Source organism: Mesoplodon mirus, assembly GCF_964341445.2.
Source record: "Mesoplodon mirus genome assembly, chromosome: 19".
NCBI classification, from domain to species: domain Eukaryota; kingdom Metazoa; phylum Chordata; class Mammalia; order Artiodactyla; family Ziphiidae; genus Mesoplodon; species Mesoplodon mirus.
The window spans coordinates 19,588,583-19,605,737 of NC_138995.1; the positions used below are offsets into that span (position 1 = coordinate 19,588,583).

Sequence of the window (17,155 nt, forward strand, 5' to 3'; positions counted from 1 at the left end):
GGCCACGTGCGAACCAGCGGGGCGGGGCTCTGACCGCGGCCTCAGCACTGGCAGACAGAAAGGGCAGTTTGTGAGTGGGGGCGGGGTGCGGTAGGGAGGTAGACCTGCGTTCGAGTCCCACCCCTCTCTCAGGCCCGCTGTTTCCTCCTTTGTTCTTCGGGAGAATCGAGCGTACACAGCGTGGTGTGGGCTGGGAAAGTCCTATAAGGCGATGGCGTGGGCATAGTGAAGCCTCGGGTAGAGGGGCAGATAGGAGCGAGCTTGAGAGCGGGAGGGTGGGGGAAGGAGAAGCTGGCCCCCTCCCGCCGAACCTTGGGGCGTTGTCATTCCGACGATGCGAGTGCCCCGACACTGACCCCCGCAGCCGCACCAGTGGAAGTAAACCTTGAGATCTCGAACTCTCCCACCCCTGCCCGGACCCCTCCTCCGGCCTTTGCTGGTTCTCCTCCTTCACCCTTCAGAGCGGACCCGGCCTTCACAGGACGTAGAGATACTGCTTGATTTATTTCGCACTCAACCCTGAGGCATGCTTTGAGCCACTGCCCTCCCTCCTCCCACGCCGGGGCCGCCGAGCAACGTTTGCAGAAGACTGGGGTTGGAGGAGGGTGATCCCCGTATGGCGGGGACAGTGGGTGTCTGCAGATGTTGACAGCAACGAGTGGACTCAGGTTGCTCCGGGCTGGTACTGACGCCATCCCACAGCCCCCAATTCTCGAGAGGGACAAGAGGCAACAGAGTCCTAAAGGAGCGGACTAGCAGCTGACGCGCCCCGGGGCAAACCCACACAGCATTTCAGAAGCCACACGTCCGCAGGGAGGGGAAAGAGGGTTTGTCGCCTCACGCCACAAGCGTGGGCCGCCAGGGATGTGGCTCCCGCGTTAGCTTGAGCGTGTAGCTGCGCAGGCGCGGGCAGTGCGTGCGGAAGGCGTGCAGCACGGAGGGTCGCACCACGCAGAAGCAGTGCACTTCGCGCAGGCCGGCGCAGCGTTCTGCCAGCTCCTCCAGCGCGGCGTCCAGCTCGGCAGAGGCGGCAGCGCGCACCTCGAGCGCGCGCAAGGTTGCGGCGTAGTGGCGCGCTGCGAAGCGCACCGGGCCTACGGTGTCCCCAGAGAGGCTGAGGCGCAGCGCAGCCACGGGCACAGCAGGCTGCAGGACGCGCGTCACGCTCTCGGCAGGCAGAGCCGGCTCCAGCTCCAGCTCTACGGCCAGTCCAGGGTGGCGGCGGCTCAGCTCGGCCCAGGCTTCGTTAGGCAGGGGCGGCGCGCGCGCGTCTTCGGGACATGCGCACCGCAGGGCCAGGAGCTCAAAAGGTGCGCGGTCTGGCGCCGCCAGTACCTCGAGAGCGGTGCGCGACAGGCTGGCCAGGTGCAGGCCGAGGGCGCGCAGGCAGGGGCAGGCCTCTAGTAGCTCCAGCACGGAGCCTGGCCCCACGCTGCCCACCAGCGTACTGTTATCCAGGAAAAGGCTGCAGAGCTCCGGGCAGCCGTGTGCCACCTGCAGCACCAGCGCGTCGTCCAGTGTGAAGGGCAAGCGCCTCAGGTCGAGGTGGCGCAGCGCGCGGGCGGCCCTACAGAGGGCGTGCACGGCGTCCAGGACGTCGCGGCCCGAGTCGAAGAGCCGCTTTTCTCCGCGGCACTCCAGGCACAGGCCTCGCAGCTCGGGGTTACGGCCAGCCAGTGCGGTCAGCAACTCTATGGCCGCCAGGCGGCTCGGCTCCCTGGACGGCACAAATTCCAGACGTAGATTCTGAACGTGGTCCAGGCAAGCGGACAGATACTGCGGCTGCATGCCTTCTAGCTCACAGTCGCAACTTGGGGGTAGAGTGGTGGAGAAAAGACATCAGCCGGCCGAGTCCCCGCGACCTGGAGAGAGGCCTCTAACCCACTCCTCAGCCTGGGTTCCAGCTACCATCCCCACTTCCTGCCCCCTCCCCACATACCTCCCTGTCCCGGCCATGCCTGGTCGCTCCAAGGTGATGCTAGAAGGGAACTCCCATCCTATCCCTTTAGAAGACTTCAGATGCATCTGCCGCTGGTTGAAACCTTGCCACGGAGAGCCAATGATATTTTAAGAACAGGGCTTTCTCAGCGGTCTTTAAGGAGGCGGGGCGTGGCCTCTGGAATGCCAGGTTCACATTTGCATCTGCTACTTAGCTGAGTAAGGAAGTGATTAAATCTCTCTGCCTCAATTTCCTATCTGTGCAACGGAGATAATAATACCACCTATCTACCGCATAAAGTTTTAGTGAGGATTAAATAAATTAATATGTGTAAGGCACTTAGAACAATGGTTGGTACACAGTTGGCGGCCAATAAATGTTAGAAATTATTACACTTTTTTTGTGGGGGGCCCGTGCATGTGGAATCTTAGTTCCCTGACCAGGGATTGAACTCACACCCCCTGAATTGGAAATGCCCAGTCTTAACCACTGGATGTCCTGATTACGCTTTTTAATATGGGGAAAGTCACTGTATCTCCCCAAGCCCTGACTCCACCGAGCCAGGGAGAAGACGGGAGGGGGAGGAGCCTGCTCACCTGATGTTCGTGTTGTGCCACACAGTGCTGCAGGTGGCAGCGGCAGCCCAAGCTCTGCAAACCCTCGCGGCAGCGGCGCGGTCCCGCAGGGGCAGGTGACGGAAAATGAGTGCCAGCACCTCCTCCGGCAGTTGTTCTCCAGGCTCTGTCATGTCCGGGCGCGGGGTGGGGGTTCCGCTGCAGGAAGGCCAAAGCGTTGAGGGAAACACCTGGAGCCTACGTGTAGAAATGCTTGTAACCCAGGAGCTGCTATGTAATTTGCAGAGCCCAGTGCAAAATGAAAATGTGGGTCTCTTTGTTCAAAACATTATTAAGGGTTTCAAGACAGTGACAGCAGAGCATTTAACCAAGTTATTAAACCAAGCCTGGGGCCCTGTGCAGTGCACAGGTCTCAGACCCATGAAGTCTGCCCTGGATGCCGAGGATCTCTGATTCTCCTTTAAACTACGTTCTCACTTGTTGAGCAAATCCACGTTTTATGCTATATTAGAAGGAACTCAACCACGACCGGTGCACCACGTTGATAAAGCCGAATACCGGATTTGGGATGATGCTATGGGATCTTTCTTCTAGTTACCAAAGTTTTCTTTGAGCAAGTTGGAAGGCGGACGCACAGGCTCTGACTCCAGACAACCACGTCCTACCCCCCAGCTCAGAGGGCCCCTCTTGCCTCCCCCTGCCTCCCTCTACTACACGCTTACAGCCTCCAGATGGCCCAGACTAGTCTCACAGGGGTCACTGAACTGCTTCCCTCCCAATTTCGACCCTGAGTACTAGGGAAGGACTAAGCCCAAGCACTGAGGACCATTGAAATGAGGCATTCTCAAAGGGCGCGGGGCATCAGAATCACTTGGACACTTGTTCACACTACAGATTCCACGGCCCCACCTACTAAGTTAGGCTCTCCGAAAAGAGTAGGGCCCAGGAATCTGAATTTCAACAAGCGCCGGTGGACTCTACAGGTCCCAAGTTGAGAAGCCCGGTCCTAGCCCCTGCCAGTCACTAGAGAGTAACGATAGGGTTAATAGGGCGGGAGCATTAGGGAAAACTTTTAATTGGCAGAGACCATAAGCCAATCAGAAAGCAGGGACGCGGGTGGGGCACAACTGAATCCGCCCAGAGAAGGGAGGCTCTTTCCTCCACCTCGCAGGGGGAGGTGTCCTGAGTGCTTCCAAGAAAAGGCCGGCGGGGCGGAGAAAGTCTTGGGTTTCTGGGGCCTGAGGAACCCTGGGTTCAAGTTCCGATCCTGAACCCCGAGCAGCCCAGGCTCCCGTTGGGCGGCTTAGGTTCAGCTGGAATTCGGCAGACCCACCTCAGAGCGCGGTCTTTGTTGGAAAATGTGCGTCCTCTTGGAAGTTGCCAATTTTAGTTTAAGGTGCTTAAAGGTTTTCGTACCCAACGTTTCACGCCACTGGCCAGTTTTCTATTTTCTAGGCTAACGGTCCCTACTGGAATTTGCGCCTCGTGTATCCTGGGGCTTCTGATACCCTCCGCCAGGCCTGAACTTGGGACCCACTGGCACCCCGTTCGGAGTGTCAGGGAGTATCAGAGATCAGAGATCTTCGAGCTCTACCAGACAGAAGGCACCAGAAACGCCTGGTCCTCAGGGGGTGCCTGCTTGTTGATCCATCCGTTGCCCGCTGGAGGAAGAGGAGCAGCTCTCACCCTGGGGCCCTCCGGCCTCGTAAGAACCACAAGTCTTCGAAGTCCCTTGCCGCGGGCGGTTCTTCCTGCCGCCTAACCTCAGGCGCCAGTTTCTTACCTGCTCAGAGGACCAGGTGGGGTTTGCCCAGAGACTGGGGACTGGCGGCGGAGGACAGTGGTGGGAAGGAACCGCGGGGAGCCCGAGGGGCGGGACGCCGGGACAGATTGGGCGGCTCGGACTAGGGCGCCGCCTCTGCGCTCCGCGCACACCCGGAAGCAGCGCGAATCCAGTGGAGCCGGGCGGGCGTGGGAATCCAGGACGGGCCAAGGCGGCCAGGTTAGTGCAGGGGGTGGGTGGGCTTTCCGGTGCCGGCAGGAGCCGAGGTGGATCCTGGCTCAGAAGCATGGGCGCGGCGCGGATGTCATCCGCGGCTGCTCGGGTCAGGTGGTGGTGGTGGCCTATTGGGCTGTTTACGTGGGAGGCGGGAGAGAGGGTACGGACCTTGGTCCCCGAAAGTTCCTTGTCCCAGTTAGGGGATTTCAAGGGACGGCAGGGCCCTGTGGGTGAGAGGACAGGGTGGGACTGTTTCTGAACAGATATTTGAGCAGAAACCCTTTGCCCTCCCCAGCCAGTAGCAAGAGCAGAACTCCAGAACGAGGGTGGCCGGGGAGCTCCCCTTGAGAGCTCGGGAGCGGCCCAGCTAAGTAGGATGCTGGGACTCTCAGTCAGTCCTTGAGGGGCCACGCCCGCCAGCAGCCGTCACCGTCCACCCGGCCAGAGGTGGGGCTACCCGGGGACTGTTAGGCCGTCTTAATAGAACGCTGCACCGGCTGGCTCCCAGTCGTAGGGGCATATTTTCTTGAGTCGGTACCCAGCTAAGAGTTCTCAGCTCAGCAAAGAGTTCCTAGAACCCAGCCCGGCCCCGCCCGCAGAGAGGCGGACTCCGGGTGGGTGGGGCGCGGGGCTTCCCGAGGAAGGGCTTCTTTGGAAGGACACGTAGAAAGGAGTTCCCAAGGGCGCGAAGCGAGCCAAGGGCCCCGGCCGCTTCTCAAACGTTATCTGGCCTTCTCACCCTCTAGCCCGGCAGGCCTGTTTGACTTCTCCCACTTGTCCAGTCGTAGTGAGTGTGAAGGAGCTTCCCCCCTCCTCCAGGTTTTCAATGTCCCGCAGGTAGGCCTGCTGGGGAGATGACGGCCCGGTCCCACTCTTACTTACCCACCCCTTGGGGCGGGACTGCATCTATGGGGTTTACATAAAGTAGAATATTGCTAAATACTGTGAAAATAAAAATCACGCCAAGTCTCCCCCTTCCCCAACAGAGGTAAACAATGGTAACTTCCTGTTAACTTCCAGACTATGGTTTTGGGTAAACACACAAGTATTAATGTTTTCTAGCAAAAGATTATGGGGGGGTGCTCAAAAGGTACGTCCCTGTGCTCAGACGCAGGGTAGGGTTATCAAGTATCATTTTTCTTGCCAGGTCTGGGTGATGCTGGAGCGCCCCTGCCCAGGTACTGTCCCAGCTTTGGCTCTCACGTTAGGGTCTGGGGGACAGATCTGAAACACAGAAGAAACAGAAATGATTTAGCTCACATAATGGAAAAGTCCAAGATGGGACACAGTGTGGTCAGGAGCGCACTTCTTCATCTCTTGGCCCTGTAGCCTCCTGTGCCAGTTTCATTCTCAGGCTCTTCCCAAGCAGTGGAAGAGGAGAACTACCCTTCCTTCTAGCTCAGCTTCAAGATAGGAAGGGAAACGTATGCCTCTTTCCTATTGATCCAGCCAAATTTGCAGGTTGATTCTGATTGGTCCAACTTGAATCCTATGCCCAACTCTGAACAAATCATTTCAGGAAGGCGAATGTAATATGCAGATTGGCTAGGCCTGTTTCACTTGCCCAGGCCTGGAGCTAGGGAGTGGAGTTAGCCCTTCCAACAGGCATGTGGATTGAGAAAAGGGAAGAGGGAAGGCCCCAGAGGTCAGTCAGGATTGCGCGAGGGAATCTGGGCAGGCGCAAACTACAGGTGTCCTTTGAAGTGAAGCCTGGAGATATAGTAGAAATTCAGGTCAGAAAACCAAAGTGGGGGCTGTGGTCCCACAGGGATCCTGGGGGCTCAAATTTAAGCTGAGGGCATACCATACCAGCACATGGGTCTGGTTGTGCTGTGGGGCATGGGCACCATCCAGGATAAGGATGTCTCCAGTCAGCTTTGAAAAGAGAGACACCCTGGCCTGAGGAGGGAGCAGAACTTCTTCGTTTCTACTGCAACATTGTCCCTCTCCTCTTCCATCCCTGTGACCCTGGGCTCTTTCTCTGAGAAGACAGTGGAGAGACAGTCCTCACTGAAAACCTTGGCTGGGCTGGGCTGGTTTGGGCTGGGCTGTGCAGAGCCAGAAGCACAAGGGGCTGCCTGTGGGATGATGAACTTACCCTCATAAGTATGCCAGCTGGGTGGGGACGGCTGGATGTCAGCTGAGGGGACAGCTCGGCCACGTGGGACTGGAGAGTTGTCTCCAGAGCTGGGTTGGGGTGATCTGAATGCCTATCTCTGTCCCCAGGAGGCAAGATGGCGGCTGGGCCAAATGGGCTCGAGGAGTGGGTGGGCAGTGCCTACCTATTTGTGGAGTCCTCGCTGGACAAGGTGGTCTTGTCAGATGCCTACGCTCACCCGCAGCAGAAAGTGGCGGTGTACAGGGCTCTGCGGACCGCCCTGGCAGGTGCGTGAGTGGGCGGGCACTTGGAGAGGAAAAGCCGGCCTGGGGCCTTTTGTGGGCGGGGCCAGGGACTGAGACCTCACCTCTTCAACTCTGTGGGTCTGTGCTTAACCACCACCTTAAGGAAAAGATTCGTTAGGGAAGGGAGGAGGAGGACGCCTGGTTGCGTAGGGTCTGTCTTCTCTGTGTATGCGTGTGTGCCCTTGGGTGTAGACTTGTGTCTCTGTGTCTCTGTATGATCTACCCATGTGTGCACTAACGTCCCCCTGCTCCATGCCCCCCACTCCCCGATCAGCCCGCTCACTGCTGTCTACTAATTGCGCATCTCTCTTCTTTTCCTCTCTCACTGCAGCACTCCTTGCCCAAGACCCCCTCCCCAGTACCTACCTTTCGGGTACCCTTTTCCCATCTCAGGGCAGAGGCCACTGGAGGTTGAAGCCGATTGGGGGATCTGGCTCCGGCCTCAGAGTAACGAGAGCCCCTCTCCTTCCAGGGCGGGGGGAGCCACACTAGGAGGCCGAAAACCTGAGACCTCCCGCCCCCTGTCCCGCCAGCCACCTATCCAGAGGGCTTGGCTGCCCAGGGCAAACGCCCCTTTCTACCCTGCAAAATCTCCTGCACGTCCTTTTTGCCCACTCTCATTTGGGGCTTCAGGGTTGGGGATAGAGTAGCACACACTCCATCCTAGAGTGCTCCCTGTGATAGGTCCTGGCCTTTATTCTGGGTTGTTGCTGTTTGCATCCCAATTTTGCTTCCCAGCTGGGAGCTCTGGCGTATAGCCGCGCCCCTAGGTCTGGGGATGGGGAGGGCGTCTTACCTCGGGCTTCATCCCTCCTCCGGCCTCTTGGAGAATGGCCCCGCATGGGGACCGCATGCCACCTGACTGCCCGCCTCCGCAGAGAGTGGCGGGAGCCCCGACGTGCTGCAGATGCTCAAGATCCACCGCAGCGATCCGCAGCTGATCGTGCAGTTGCGTTTCAGCGGGCGCCAGGCCTGCGGCCGCTTCCTCCGAACCTACCGCGAGGGGGCGCTGCGCGCCGCGCTGCAAGGGTGCTTGGCGGCGGAGCTGACCCTGCACTCCATGCCGCTGCAACTGGAGCTGCGCGCTGGCGCGGAGCAGCTAGATGCCTTGCTGACTGACGAGGAGCGCTGTTTGAATTGCATCTTCGCCCAGAAGGTGCGGCCGGGCTGGAGCCGGGGGTGGGGTGGGGTGGGGTGGGGATTCGCGGCTAAGACCCCCACCGACGCAGCATTCCCCTCCCTAGCCCGACCGGCTCCGGGATGAGGAACTAACAGAGTTGGAGGATGCGCTCAGGAATCTGTCGTGCGGCTCGGGGGGCCAAGGGGGCGACGTGGAGGGCGCTCCGGCCCCCTCGCAGTCTCTGGCACCCTCTCCGTCGGAGGAGAATCCGCCGCCGCCGCCGCCGCCGTCTGGCCAGACTTTTCTGTTCCACGGTCAGCCCGTAGGTGAGACTCCCGGAGAGAAGCAGTGGCAGGATCCTCGGGAGGATGGAGTTTGGGGAGGGGCGAGGTCTGCGCGGGTTAGTCGCGGGGCGGAAATGGAAGGGTGTCCCGAGCTCACTCCGCTTCCCACTCCCCCTGCAGTGAACCGGCCGCTGAGCCTGCAGGACCAACAGACGTTCGCGCGCTCAGTGGGCCTCAAGTGGCGCAAGGTGGGGCGCTCCTTGCAGCGCGGCTGTCGTGCATTGCGGGACCCGGCGCTTGACTCACTGGCCTATGAATACGAGCGTGAAGGGCTGTATGAGCAGGCCTTCCAGCTGCTGCGGCGCTTCGTGCAGGCAGAGGGCCGCCGCGCCACGCTGCAGCGCCTGGTGGAGGCGCTCGAGGAGAACGAGCTCACCAGCCTGGCAGAGGACTTGCTGGGCCTCGCGAATCCCCATGGCGGCCTGGCCTAGCCTGGGTACCAGAGAAAGGGGCAGTCGGCCAGTTGCCCAGCCAGGGTTTGGAGCACCTGGGTGACTGTAGGGTCCCTTCTGCTGCTACTGCTGACCTCCTGTCCACCCAAGGGACTCTGAAGCCACACACTTACAACCAGAGATGACTGCCCTCTCCAGGAGTCAGACAAGCACCCACAATGTCTGCTGGGGTGCCACTGGGGGTTCTGTTCTAGATACTAGGATAGAGGCAGAGCGTATGGGTGATCTGCTACCAGAGGTCGGCCTCACCTTTTCCCACCGCAGAAGGAGGGCTTTCAGCCAGACCTTACCTCTTCATAGAACAATTCATTACTATTCATTAATTCAGTATAATTCATTAAGGACCTGCTGTATCCTAGGCATCGTCCTGGGTGCTTCAAATACTGTGGTGAACAAAACACATGAATCCTGCCTGTCCCCAGTTCACACTGAGTCTGAGACTCTGAATATTAAGAAACAGTAGTAAAATACTACCAGTTTTTTGATGTGAAAAATACAAGGAGTTGTGGGAGCAACTGAGCAGGGGCCTAACCCAGGTTAGGGGTTAGGCTTCCTGGGAGAGAAATGAGTGTGAATGTTGTGGGCGGTGGAATGAGAGAAGGGCAATATTCTGGGCATGGTCAGCCTCAGGTGAGGTCTTGAGGAAGGTGAGAGGAAGGGATTTAGAACAGAAGGTTTAGAGTGGCTGGATCTAGGGGTGAGTGGATTTGCAGAGACCCACTGGTGAGTGGGGGAGGCAGATAGCATAGGGTCAGGTAAGCCAATTTACAGAGTTTGGATTTTATTTGGAGGCTAGTGAGAGGCCTTTAAAGGGTTTTGGCAGTTAAGGCTGGGAGGCTGGTGAGGATGCAGAGAGAGAGAAAAGAGTGCCCCAGGCTGGGGCAGTTAGCAGCAGAGATGGAGGGAAGGGATGAACATTGAGTTAGGACAAAGGACAACAGGCCTGGTGACACTGAATGAGGGAGGTGGGAGAGGACTCCAGAGTTTCTGCCTTTGCCAGTTGGAGGGAAGGTGGAGCTGCCTGCTGAGATAGGGGCCCAGGGGGAGGTGAAGTGCTTGCTCTGTTTGGGACAAGTTGGGCATGATGTTCCTGTAGAACATCCAGGGAGAGAGTCCAAGGATACCTGGATCTATAGCTTTGAGTTCAGGAGAGTGTCGAGGCCTAGGATTCAGAAATGTACAGGTGGGAGTGGGTGGGGTGGCCCAGGGGGAGGTCCTGAAGGTCACCAACCAGAAAAAAGCAACCCAAAGAGGAAGGAGGAAAACCAGATTTGGAAGCCAGGGGAATACCCACCTGCTGTGATGGAGGCTGCAAATCCGTCAAAGCTGCGGAGTGTCCACTGGAGTCAGGGAAAAGGTTACTAGGTGGGGGCTGTTTCTGGGACATGGTGTGGACAGCCTGAAACCAGACCACAGGAGGGATGGGAGGTGAGGCAGCAGAGACAGCCGGAGGAGAGGACTCCTGAGAAGTCTGTGACCAGGAGAGTGAGGCTCAGGTCGGAGGGTTTATTTTCTAAGGGAGAATATTGGTGGGAAGAAGTCAGAAGGCGCAGTCATAGCCACTGGAAAGAGGATGGCACTGGGTAGCAGTGCTGGTTCTCACAGTCTGCCCTCAGAAACTCTGGGGTGGGGTGGGGTGGGGTGGGGTGCGGTGGGTGTTGTCTACTCCAGGCCCCACTTCATGGCTGGGACCTGGAGGCTCTGAGTTCCAAGAAGAGAGATGTGGCAGCCAGAGCTGGGCAAGGCCTGGGCCCTCAATCTCCAGAGCGCCTCTCTGCTCGCCTGTGTCCACATCAAACCCTTTGCTCACTGGTCTACTTCAGGAGCCCCCCAAGCTAAACTAATCCCTACCAGCCCTACCTGGCCTGCAGTGGGCCCAGGCTTGGTTATTTCTTCCTGCAGGAGGCGATGGTGGCCTGGGGCACTAGGGACTAAAGAACTCAGAACTGCCACTGGAGAGACAGACTGAAGTGCTCACCTGTGAAGTTAAAGCAGACAGGGTTGGCCCCCCTCTCCTGCATCCAAGTGGATGGATAGGGAGAGGGGCAAGGGAGGACACAGGAAAGAGTCTTGGACTGAATTCCAGAAGATCTGGGGGCAGTGCTCTTACCTTCTGTCTGTACGATCCTGGGCAAGTCACTTAACTCCCTGAAGGGCAGCGTCCCCATCTGGGCATGATCAATGACAGCTGCTGTCAGTGTTGTGAGAATTGAGCACGCAGTTCTGTTGGTCCTTGTGTGTGTGGTGTGTCTGCCGGCAGGCATGGCAGAGCCAGGAGAAAGGAGGCAGCCATGTATCCGGGGCACTTTTTGGACCCTGTCTTGCGGAACCAGGGCTCCTGGCAAGCTGAGGAGATTCACTTCCAAGGATGGCCTGGGAGGGGTCGATGCCAAGCCCTCCTGCGCTGGGGCTCCTGCCCAGCCCAGGCCCTTTCTGCTCCGGAGAGGCAGGGGTGGGGAAACTAACCAGAAAGGTTAGTGCTTCTTCCCGTCCCCTGGAAAGGCAGAATTGGTAAGTTTGAGCCTGCACGGAGACCAGAACTCACCTCTTTGAGCCTTCCCAGAGACAGCCGACCGTGAGGATCCCTCTCAGAGATTAGTCTCCACTCGGAGACAGCGCTCCAGCAGCGCCAGGGCGGAGCTGACTGAGCTCCAGATGTCCGGGCGCACACAGCTGTAGGGTCACGTGGCAGCGGCCCCGGCCCCCCTTCCTGCCAACGTTGCATTTGGCCCAGGCCCCGTCCATGGCCGCCCTTGGGACCCCGCGCTGAGCCCCGGAGGCCCCGGCATCCGGGGCCACGCCGCTCCCAAGGGCCGAACGTGTATCAGGATCCCAAGGACCGCCGTGGTGGGTAGGGATGGGTAGAAGGGATTCGGCCTCAGCGCGGGAAGGGGGTGGGGCCGAGGCTGCGCGTCTCCCTGTTCTGGCTCTGGGGCACCGTGCTAGGCCGGAGCTGAGAGGGTGGGAGTCGGCTACTAGGAGGAACTTCTTGCCCTTTCAGGGTGCTCATCCCGGTGGGGGGTCAGGGCCCAAAGTAGGAGGACAACGGAGGGGGATGAACGGCCGGCAGCCGGAGACCCCAGGCGTGTGGCCTCCCGCGCCCTACCCCCGGGGAGGGCGGGGCCGGAGCCCCTGCCGGCTGCTGGCTTCCTTGTCTTGAGCCCCTGACTGAGTCTCTCCGCAGGGGCCGCGGGCGCCTGCCAGGCGGACATGAGGCGGAGGCTGCGCCTACGCGGAGAAGCGTCGCTCACGCTGCTCCTCGGCGCCGCCCTCGGCCTCCTGCTCTATGCGCAGCGCGATGGCGCGGCCCCGACGACGAACGCGCCGCGAGCTCAAGGGAGGGCGGCGCCGGGGCCCACCCCGGGGCTCCGTGTATTTCAGGCGCCGGACGCGGGCGCAGCCCCGCCGGCCTACGAAGAGGATACGCCGGAGCCGCCCACGCCCACGGGACCTTTTGACTTTGGCCGCTATCTGCGAGCCAAGGACCAGCGGCGCTTCCCTCTCCTCATTAACCAGCCGCACAAGTGCCGAGGAAATGGCGTACCTCCCGGCGGACCCGACCTGCTCATCGCCGTCAAGTCGGTGGCTGCGGACTTCGAGCGGCGCCAAGCCGTACGCCAGACGTGGGGTGCTGAGGGTCGCGTGCAGGGGGCGCTAGTGCGCCGGGTGTTTTTGCTGGGCGTGCCCCGGGGCGCGGGCACAGACGGGACAGACGCGGAGGGGGCGGGCACTCGAACGCACTGGAGCGCCCTGCTGCGTGCTGAGAGCCTTGCGTACGCGGACATCCTGCTCTGGGCCTTCGACGACACTTTCTTCAACCTAACGCTCAAGGAGATCCATTTTCTGGCCTGGGCCTCCGCCTACTGCCCCGACGTGCGCTTCGTATTTAAGGGCGACGCCGACGTGTTTGTGCACGTGGGAAATCTGCTGGAGTTCCTGGCGCCAAGGGACCCGGAGCAGGACCTGCTTGCAGGTGACGTGATAGTGCAGGCGCGGCCAATCCGCGTGCGGGCCAGCAAGTACTACATCCCTGAGGCTGTGTACGGCCTGCCTGCCTACCCGGCCTACGCAGGTGGCGGCGGCTTCGTTCTCTCGGGGGCCACGCTGCGCCGCCTGGCCGGTGCCTGCGCGCAGGTTGAGCTTTTCCCCATTGACGACGTCTTTTTGGGCATGTGTCTACAGCGGCTGCGTCTCACGCCTGAGCCTCACCCTGCTTTCCGCACCTTTGGCATCCCTCGACCTTCAGCCGCTCCGCACCTCCGCACCTTCGACCCCTGCTTTTACCGCGAGCTGGTTGTAGTGCACGGGCTCTCGGCTGCTGACATATGGCTTATGTGGCACTTGCTGCACCGGCCGCACGGGCCAGCCTGTGCGCGTCCATGGCCTGTCGCTGCGGGTCCCTTCCAGTGGGGACCCTAGCCACCTGTCACAGCTCTAAGCCCCCCTCATTCAGACCCAGGATGTAACTGGGAGGTAGCTTGAAGGGTAGGTTTCCCAGGCGGATTAGTGCTGTGTATGTGGTTCTTACCCAGAAAGGGGCATCCAGGTGTCTTCCTCCAGAAGGTCCCAGGGAGTGAAGATTGAGGTTGGTTCCTGCTGACACACCCTATTGGGAGGTGATCTGGAACCAGTCTAATGGTGGCCCTTTGAGACAGCCAGGGCTGAGGTGGTGGAGAACCAGGCTCTTTGCCAAGCAGGTGAACGTGCTTGGTCCTCCTAGTAGGGATGTGGGTGGGGGTGGGGGTGGCAGAGGCTCATGGAATCGGACCATACTTTTTAGTTTGGAACCCCTAGAGTGATGCCAACAAATGCAGATTTTTCTCAAGGCTGGACCCCACAGGGATGGGTAGGGGCCTGGCCTCAGTCCTCATGGAACTGGCAGCCATTCTGCCACAACTCAGTCTGAAAGTAGGTGTTTTGCTTCCTATTTGCCCCTTCAAACTGCATTCTTAGCCACGTCTAGGTCTTTAGATCTGCTTTCCTGGGGCCAAGCCCTCCTGAGCCCTGGGCTAGCTGGAACATTAGGGATGGAGGCACACAGGGACTGAGCGCATTGTCCTACCTAGTCTTCCCCCATGTCCAGCTACCCGCCTACACCCACACAACTGCGCCATTCTCCCACTGGAGCCTGTGCTGCCCCCTTCAGAGGAGCCAAGGAACCTTTTTCTAAGATGACTCCTCCAGCTGTATGTTTCCCCATATTCTTCAACCACCCCCTTTCTCAAAAAAAATCAACGCCTCCATGCTCATTTTAGTATAAACATCCCAGCAACAGCACATGGGGAGCTGTCGCAGAGGGCATAGGTCTTTATTGGAGAACAGGTATGGGCAGGGCATGAGGAAGGTTCCCCCATGCTAGGAGGATGGGAACAGTCCTGGCTGCCCCACAGTGGGATGTGTGAGGGTCTCTGGCCAGGCCACAGTCCACATGGGAAGACACCAATCAGTCACAAAGTCATGGGAACGCCACACAAGCCTGGCTGTAGGCCCAGGTACCACACAGGCGCGCAGGGCAGGTCCCCTGCACATTCATTGTTAAACTATACAGGATGAGGCTGTACATGAGTTAATTACAAAAGAGTCATATTTACAAAAATCTGTACACACATTTGAAAAACTCACAAAATTGTCATCTATGTATCACAAGTTGCTAGACCAAAATATTAAAAATGGGATAAAATTATACATTTCTCTTCTCAATTCTTTTCAAAAGGATTAATATTTTTAAAGCACATATGCTACTTTCCTTAGCAAGTCCCACGAAGAGACTGAGCAGCCCAGCCCTCCATGAGCCCCAGAGGCCTTGAGCCGTGAATGGGCCCGGCCAGGGGACACTGCCCAGAGCTGAGGCGGGGGGGGCCAAGCCCACAGTGCAGAACAGAATGCTGAAACACAAAAAAGGAGGGAGATGTCTTTGGCTAAAACTTTGGCATTAAAACAAAGAGGCAAACAGGATGGAAACATGCAGCCCTGCCAGCCAGGTTGGGGCAGAGTAGGGGAACAGGTGGCCTCGAAGGCTGGCTCCAAGAGGGGTGGGAACCAGGCCTGGGCACGTACCTTGATGGTAGAAAGTTGTGTTTCAACCAGTTGGGTGTGCCTACTGGGCCTGGCAGGGAGCACGTGCAAGAAAGAAACAGGGAAGGGCAAGTGGGCCACCTTGGCCACAGCCAGCTCATCAAGTAACTAAAGTGGATGTAGTGCAAAAGTTGCAACCAAGTACTACGGACATGCTACCTGCTTGCCTTAAGGGTCATGTGGCAATGTTGGGCCAAAGGCAAGACCCTGTCCTTGTCTGGGTGCCTGTGTCCTCAGCCAGAGAAAGAGCCCCAAGTTTTCCCAATGTGTGGGGGACAGGGGAGACAGAACCCTGTCTCCTTACATGTTAGTCGAGAGCTCCTGGGTCCAGGTATCAAGGCTCAGAGTTTGTGCTTCTCTTTGCAGTCTGTGTCCCCTGTTGGCACCAGCAGGCTGAGATCGCACAGAAGGATATCTGGGCCTCTCACCCCGTGGCAGAGCACCCAGCCTGAGCCCCACCTCAAAATATCACAACAGCCCTTCACACTGGCAAGGTGTCCAAGAAAACCCACAGGGTGGCCTGCTGAACAGGATGCGATACACAGTTCCATGGGGGCAGAGGGGCATGGGTGGTGATGTTCCTAGGGGAGTTCTGCGGTTCTCAGGTGGGCACCAGGCCTGGGGGGGCCATAAAGGGTCACCGAGGCAATGTGGTTGTTCTGCATGACCTGGTATGAGAAGAGGACAGCGAGTCAAGGGGGAGGAGTTGAAGGAATGTAAGCAGAGCAGGCAATGAGACCCACAAAAACCAGCAGCGGCATCAGTCCTGGGCTGTGACTGAAGAGAAGGGATTTGAGGCAGCTCCTGTGCACAGGGGCTGGAGGTTGTGTGTGCAACCCACCTGCACACGGGGCTGGACTGACCCCTCAACAACCCCCAGCTCATGCTAAGGGGGTCATCTCTGCTCCTGTGTCTGCCCGTTTCTCTGGGATATATAAACGTCACCACACCCATTTGTCCAGTCCTTCTGGAACTGCGAGAGGTCTGCTGAAGGTATGGCATCCAGATGGGAAAACAGGAGCAGCCCATTCTTCTCCCAAGCCAGTGGGGCCTCTATAGCCACTCACCCCACAGCATGTTCACTCACATGGCATTTAAAGGCCCCCAACACCCCCGGACTGAGCCCCACTTGCCCTGTGGTTACCTTTCCTATTGTACTCACATTTTCAAATATAAATGTGGGATCCCCATTTCCTCTCATCTTGTTGGATTAACCTGCCCAGCAGGGCCCTCAGGCCCTCCCCAATCTCCCTCTCAATCACTTGCCTGTCCTTGCCATGACCACCGGCCACTCAACCCCCAGGGCTTACCTCAAAGATCATCCGCTGAAGACCAAAGCAGAATGTGGAGCCAAATGGGTTGGTGTTGTTTGGGGAGGAGGACCTGAGGCCAGGGAAGCCACAGTTAGAGGGGCAGACAGAGGCCAAGGCCAGGCAGGGCATCCGGTTCCTTTTGGGATGGGGGCTATCAGCCAGTGGTCCCTCATGGCTGTGAGTGTTTCCCACACAGGCCCTTGAGGTCCTAGGCAAATCCTACACAGTCCAGCTGGCACAGAAAGTTAACATGCAGTTGGACTGGAGTGGTGCAAAGTCAGGAGGGAGAGGGAGCCTCAGGCAGGATGCAACCAGGTATTGGGCTGTGAACTAAAGCAGGTAGCAGCTTTGATAGGGAAAAGGGAGCCGAGGACAGCTAGTCAAAACTGCCTCCCTTTCTGAATAACTAGAGGCGAAAAGGACCCCATACTTGGAGGTAGGTGGGAGAGGGGGGAGCTATCCCAAGGGGCAGCCTCTCTGGTGTGAGTAAACATGCAGAACAGCTGGCCTAGTCCTAACACGCAGGGTTGCAGCAGGAAGCATGTTTGTGGCAACACCAGAAATTTCTGTTGTTTCTCTCATTAAGCCATACCCACTGCTAGGGCTCCCTGGGCCTTCTGGGCTGTGAGGAGCTGGATGGAGTGATCAGAGGCAGCAACCTCCCGCTCACCTGTGCAGGACAACAGGCTTCTCCACAGGGTGGCCCAGGAACTCCTGGATGTTGTCCCACTGCAAGAGGGATGGGGTGACAGGGGATTAGCAGGGACCTGACCCTACCCGTGACAAATGGCTAGCCCAAAGGACATGGGAACCCAGACTTCTGGCAGACTCATGCCTACCTAATTTTCAGACTGCATCAGGTGGGAAAATAGGAGCTTACCTTGCTGTAGGTCGTGCATGTTTCTGTCTGACCATCTATGTTTTCTGAAAAGAGA

At 58.4% G+C, this 17,155-nt stretch overlaps 4 protein-coding genes across 14 annotated transcripts in view; 2 read left to right on the forward strand and 2 right to left on the reverse strand.

Moving 5' to 3' along the window:
• Positions 1-500: 500 nt before the first annotated feature.
• Positions 501-6,237, reverse strand: FBXL8 (F-box and leucine rich repeat protein 8). Of its 6 annotated transcripts, none has more exons than XM_082607369.1 (3): positions 5,774-6,237; positions 2,536-2,712; positions 501-1,810 (listed from the first exon to the last, which is right to left on the reverse strand). In XM_082607369.1, the coding sequence occupies exons 2-3, from the start codon at positions 2,685-2,687 to the stop codon at positions 838-840; spliced, it is 1,125 nt and encodes a 374-aa protein (XP_082463495.1). In that variant the 5' UTR covers positions 2,688-2,712; positions 5,774-6,237; the 3' UTR covers positions 501-837. The 6 variants fall into 6 exon arrangements, with proteins under 6 accessions (XP_082463495.1, XP_082463496.1, XP_082463491.1 ...); XM_082607370.1 differs by lacking the exon at positions 5,774-6,237 and adding an exon at positions 4,298-4,379 and having other exon boundaries at positions 501-1,717; XM_082607365.1 differs by lacking the exon at positions 5,774-6,237 and adding an exon at positions 4,298-4,379.
• Positions 4,414-9,331, forward strand: TRADD (TNFRSF1A associated via death domain). Of its 2 annotated transcripts, XM_082607372.1 has the most exons (6): positions 4,455-4,516; positions 5,661-5,691; positions 6,740-6,898; positions 7,795-8,072; positions 8,161-8,362; positions 8,501-9,331. In XM_082607372.1, exons 2-6 carry the CDS (start codon positions 5,670-5,672, stop codon positions 8,809-8,811), a joined length of 972 nt encoding a protein of 323 aa, XP_082463498.1. In that variant the 5' UTR covers positions 4,455-4,516; positions 5,661-5,669; the 3' UTR covers positions 8,812-9,331. The 2 variants fall into 2 exon arrangements, with proteins under 2 accessions (XP_082463499.1, XP_082463498.1); XM_082607373.1 differs by lacking the exon at positions 5,661-5,691 and having other exon boundaries at positions 4,414-4,516.
• A 1,182-nt stretch (positions 9,332-10,513) lies between these two features.
• On the forward strand, positions 10,514-13,926 carry B3GNT9 (UDP-GlcNAc:betaGal beta-1,3-N-acetylglucosaminyltransferase 9). The gene is made up of 2 exons (XM_082606225.1): positions 10,514-11,679; positions 12,017-13,926. Exon 2 carries the CDS (start codon positions 12,043-12,045, stop codon positions 13,249-13,251), a length of 1,209 nt encoding a protein of 402 aa, XP_082462351.1. The 5' UTR covers positions 10,514-11,679; positions 12,017-12,042; the 3' UTR covers positions 13,252-13,926.
• A 155-nt stretch (positions 13,927-14,081) lies between these two features.
• The window catches only part of PHAF1 (phagophore assembly factor 1), a 28,736-nt gene continuing 25,662 nt past the window's right edge, over positions 14,082-17,155 (reverse strand). For all 5 annotated transcript variants that reach the window (XM_082606226.1, XM_082606228.1, XM_082606227.1 and 2 more), the window contains exons 14-17: positions 17,101-17,144; positions 16,891-16,949; positions 16,218-16,290; positions 14,082-15,575 (exon numbers count right to left, since the gene is read on the reverse strand). In XM_082606226.1, the coding sequence (XP_082462352.1) occupies positions 15,489-15,575; positions 16,218-16,290; positions 16,891-16,949; positions 17,101-17,144 (263 nt within the window). In that variant the 3' untranslated portion in view covers positions 14,082-15,488. The remainder of the gene's footprint in view (positions 15,576-16,217; positions 16,291-16,890; positions 16,950-17,100; positions 17,145-17,155) is intronic.

Coding starts and splice junctions, on each gene's coding strand:
- FBXL8 (XM_082607369.1), bottom strand. CDS start 2,687: ATGACAGAGCCTGGAGAACAACTGCCGGAGGAGGTGCTGGCACTCATT. Junction 1,811..2,535: donor TGGCACAACACGAACATCAG/GTGAGCAGGCTC, acceptor TCTACCCCCAAG/TTGCGACTGTGAGCTAGAAG.
- TRADD (XM_082607372.1), top strand. CDS start 5,670: ATGCTGGAGCGCCCCTGCCCAG. Junction 5,692..6,739: donor GCTGGAGCGCCCCTGCCCAG/GTACTGTCCCAG, acceptor CTCTGTCCCCAG/GAGGCAAGATGGCGGCTGGG. Junction 6,899..7,794: donor TCTGCGGACCGCCCTGGCAG/GTGCGTGAGTGG, acceptor CCGCCTCCGCAG/AGAGTGGCGGGAGCCCCGAC.
- B3GNT9 (XM_082606225.1), top strand. CDS start 12,043: ATGAGGCGGAGGCTGCGCCTACGCGGAGAAGCGTCGCTCACGCTGCTC.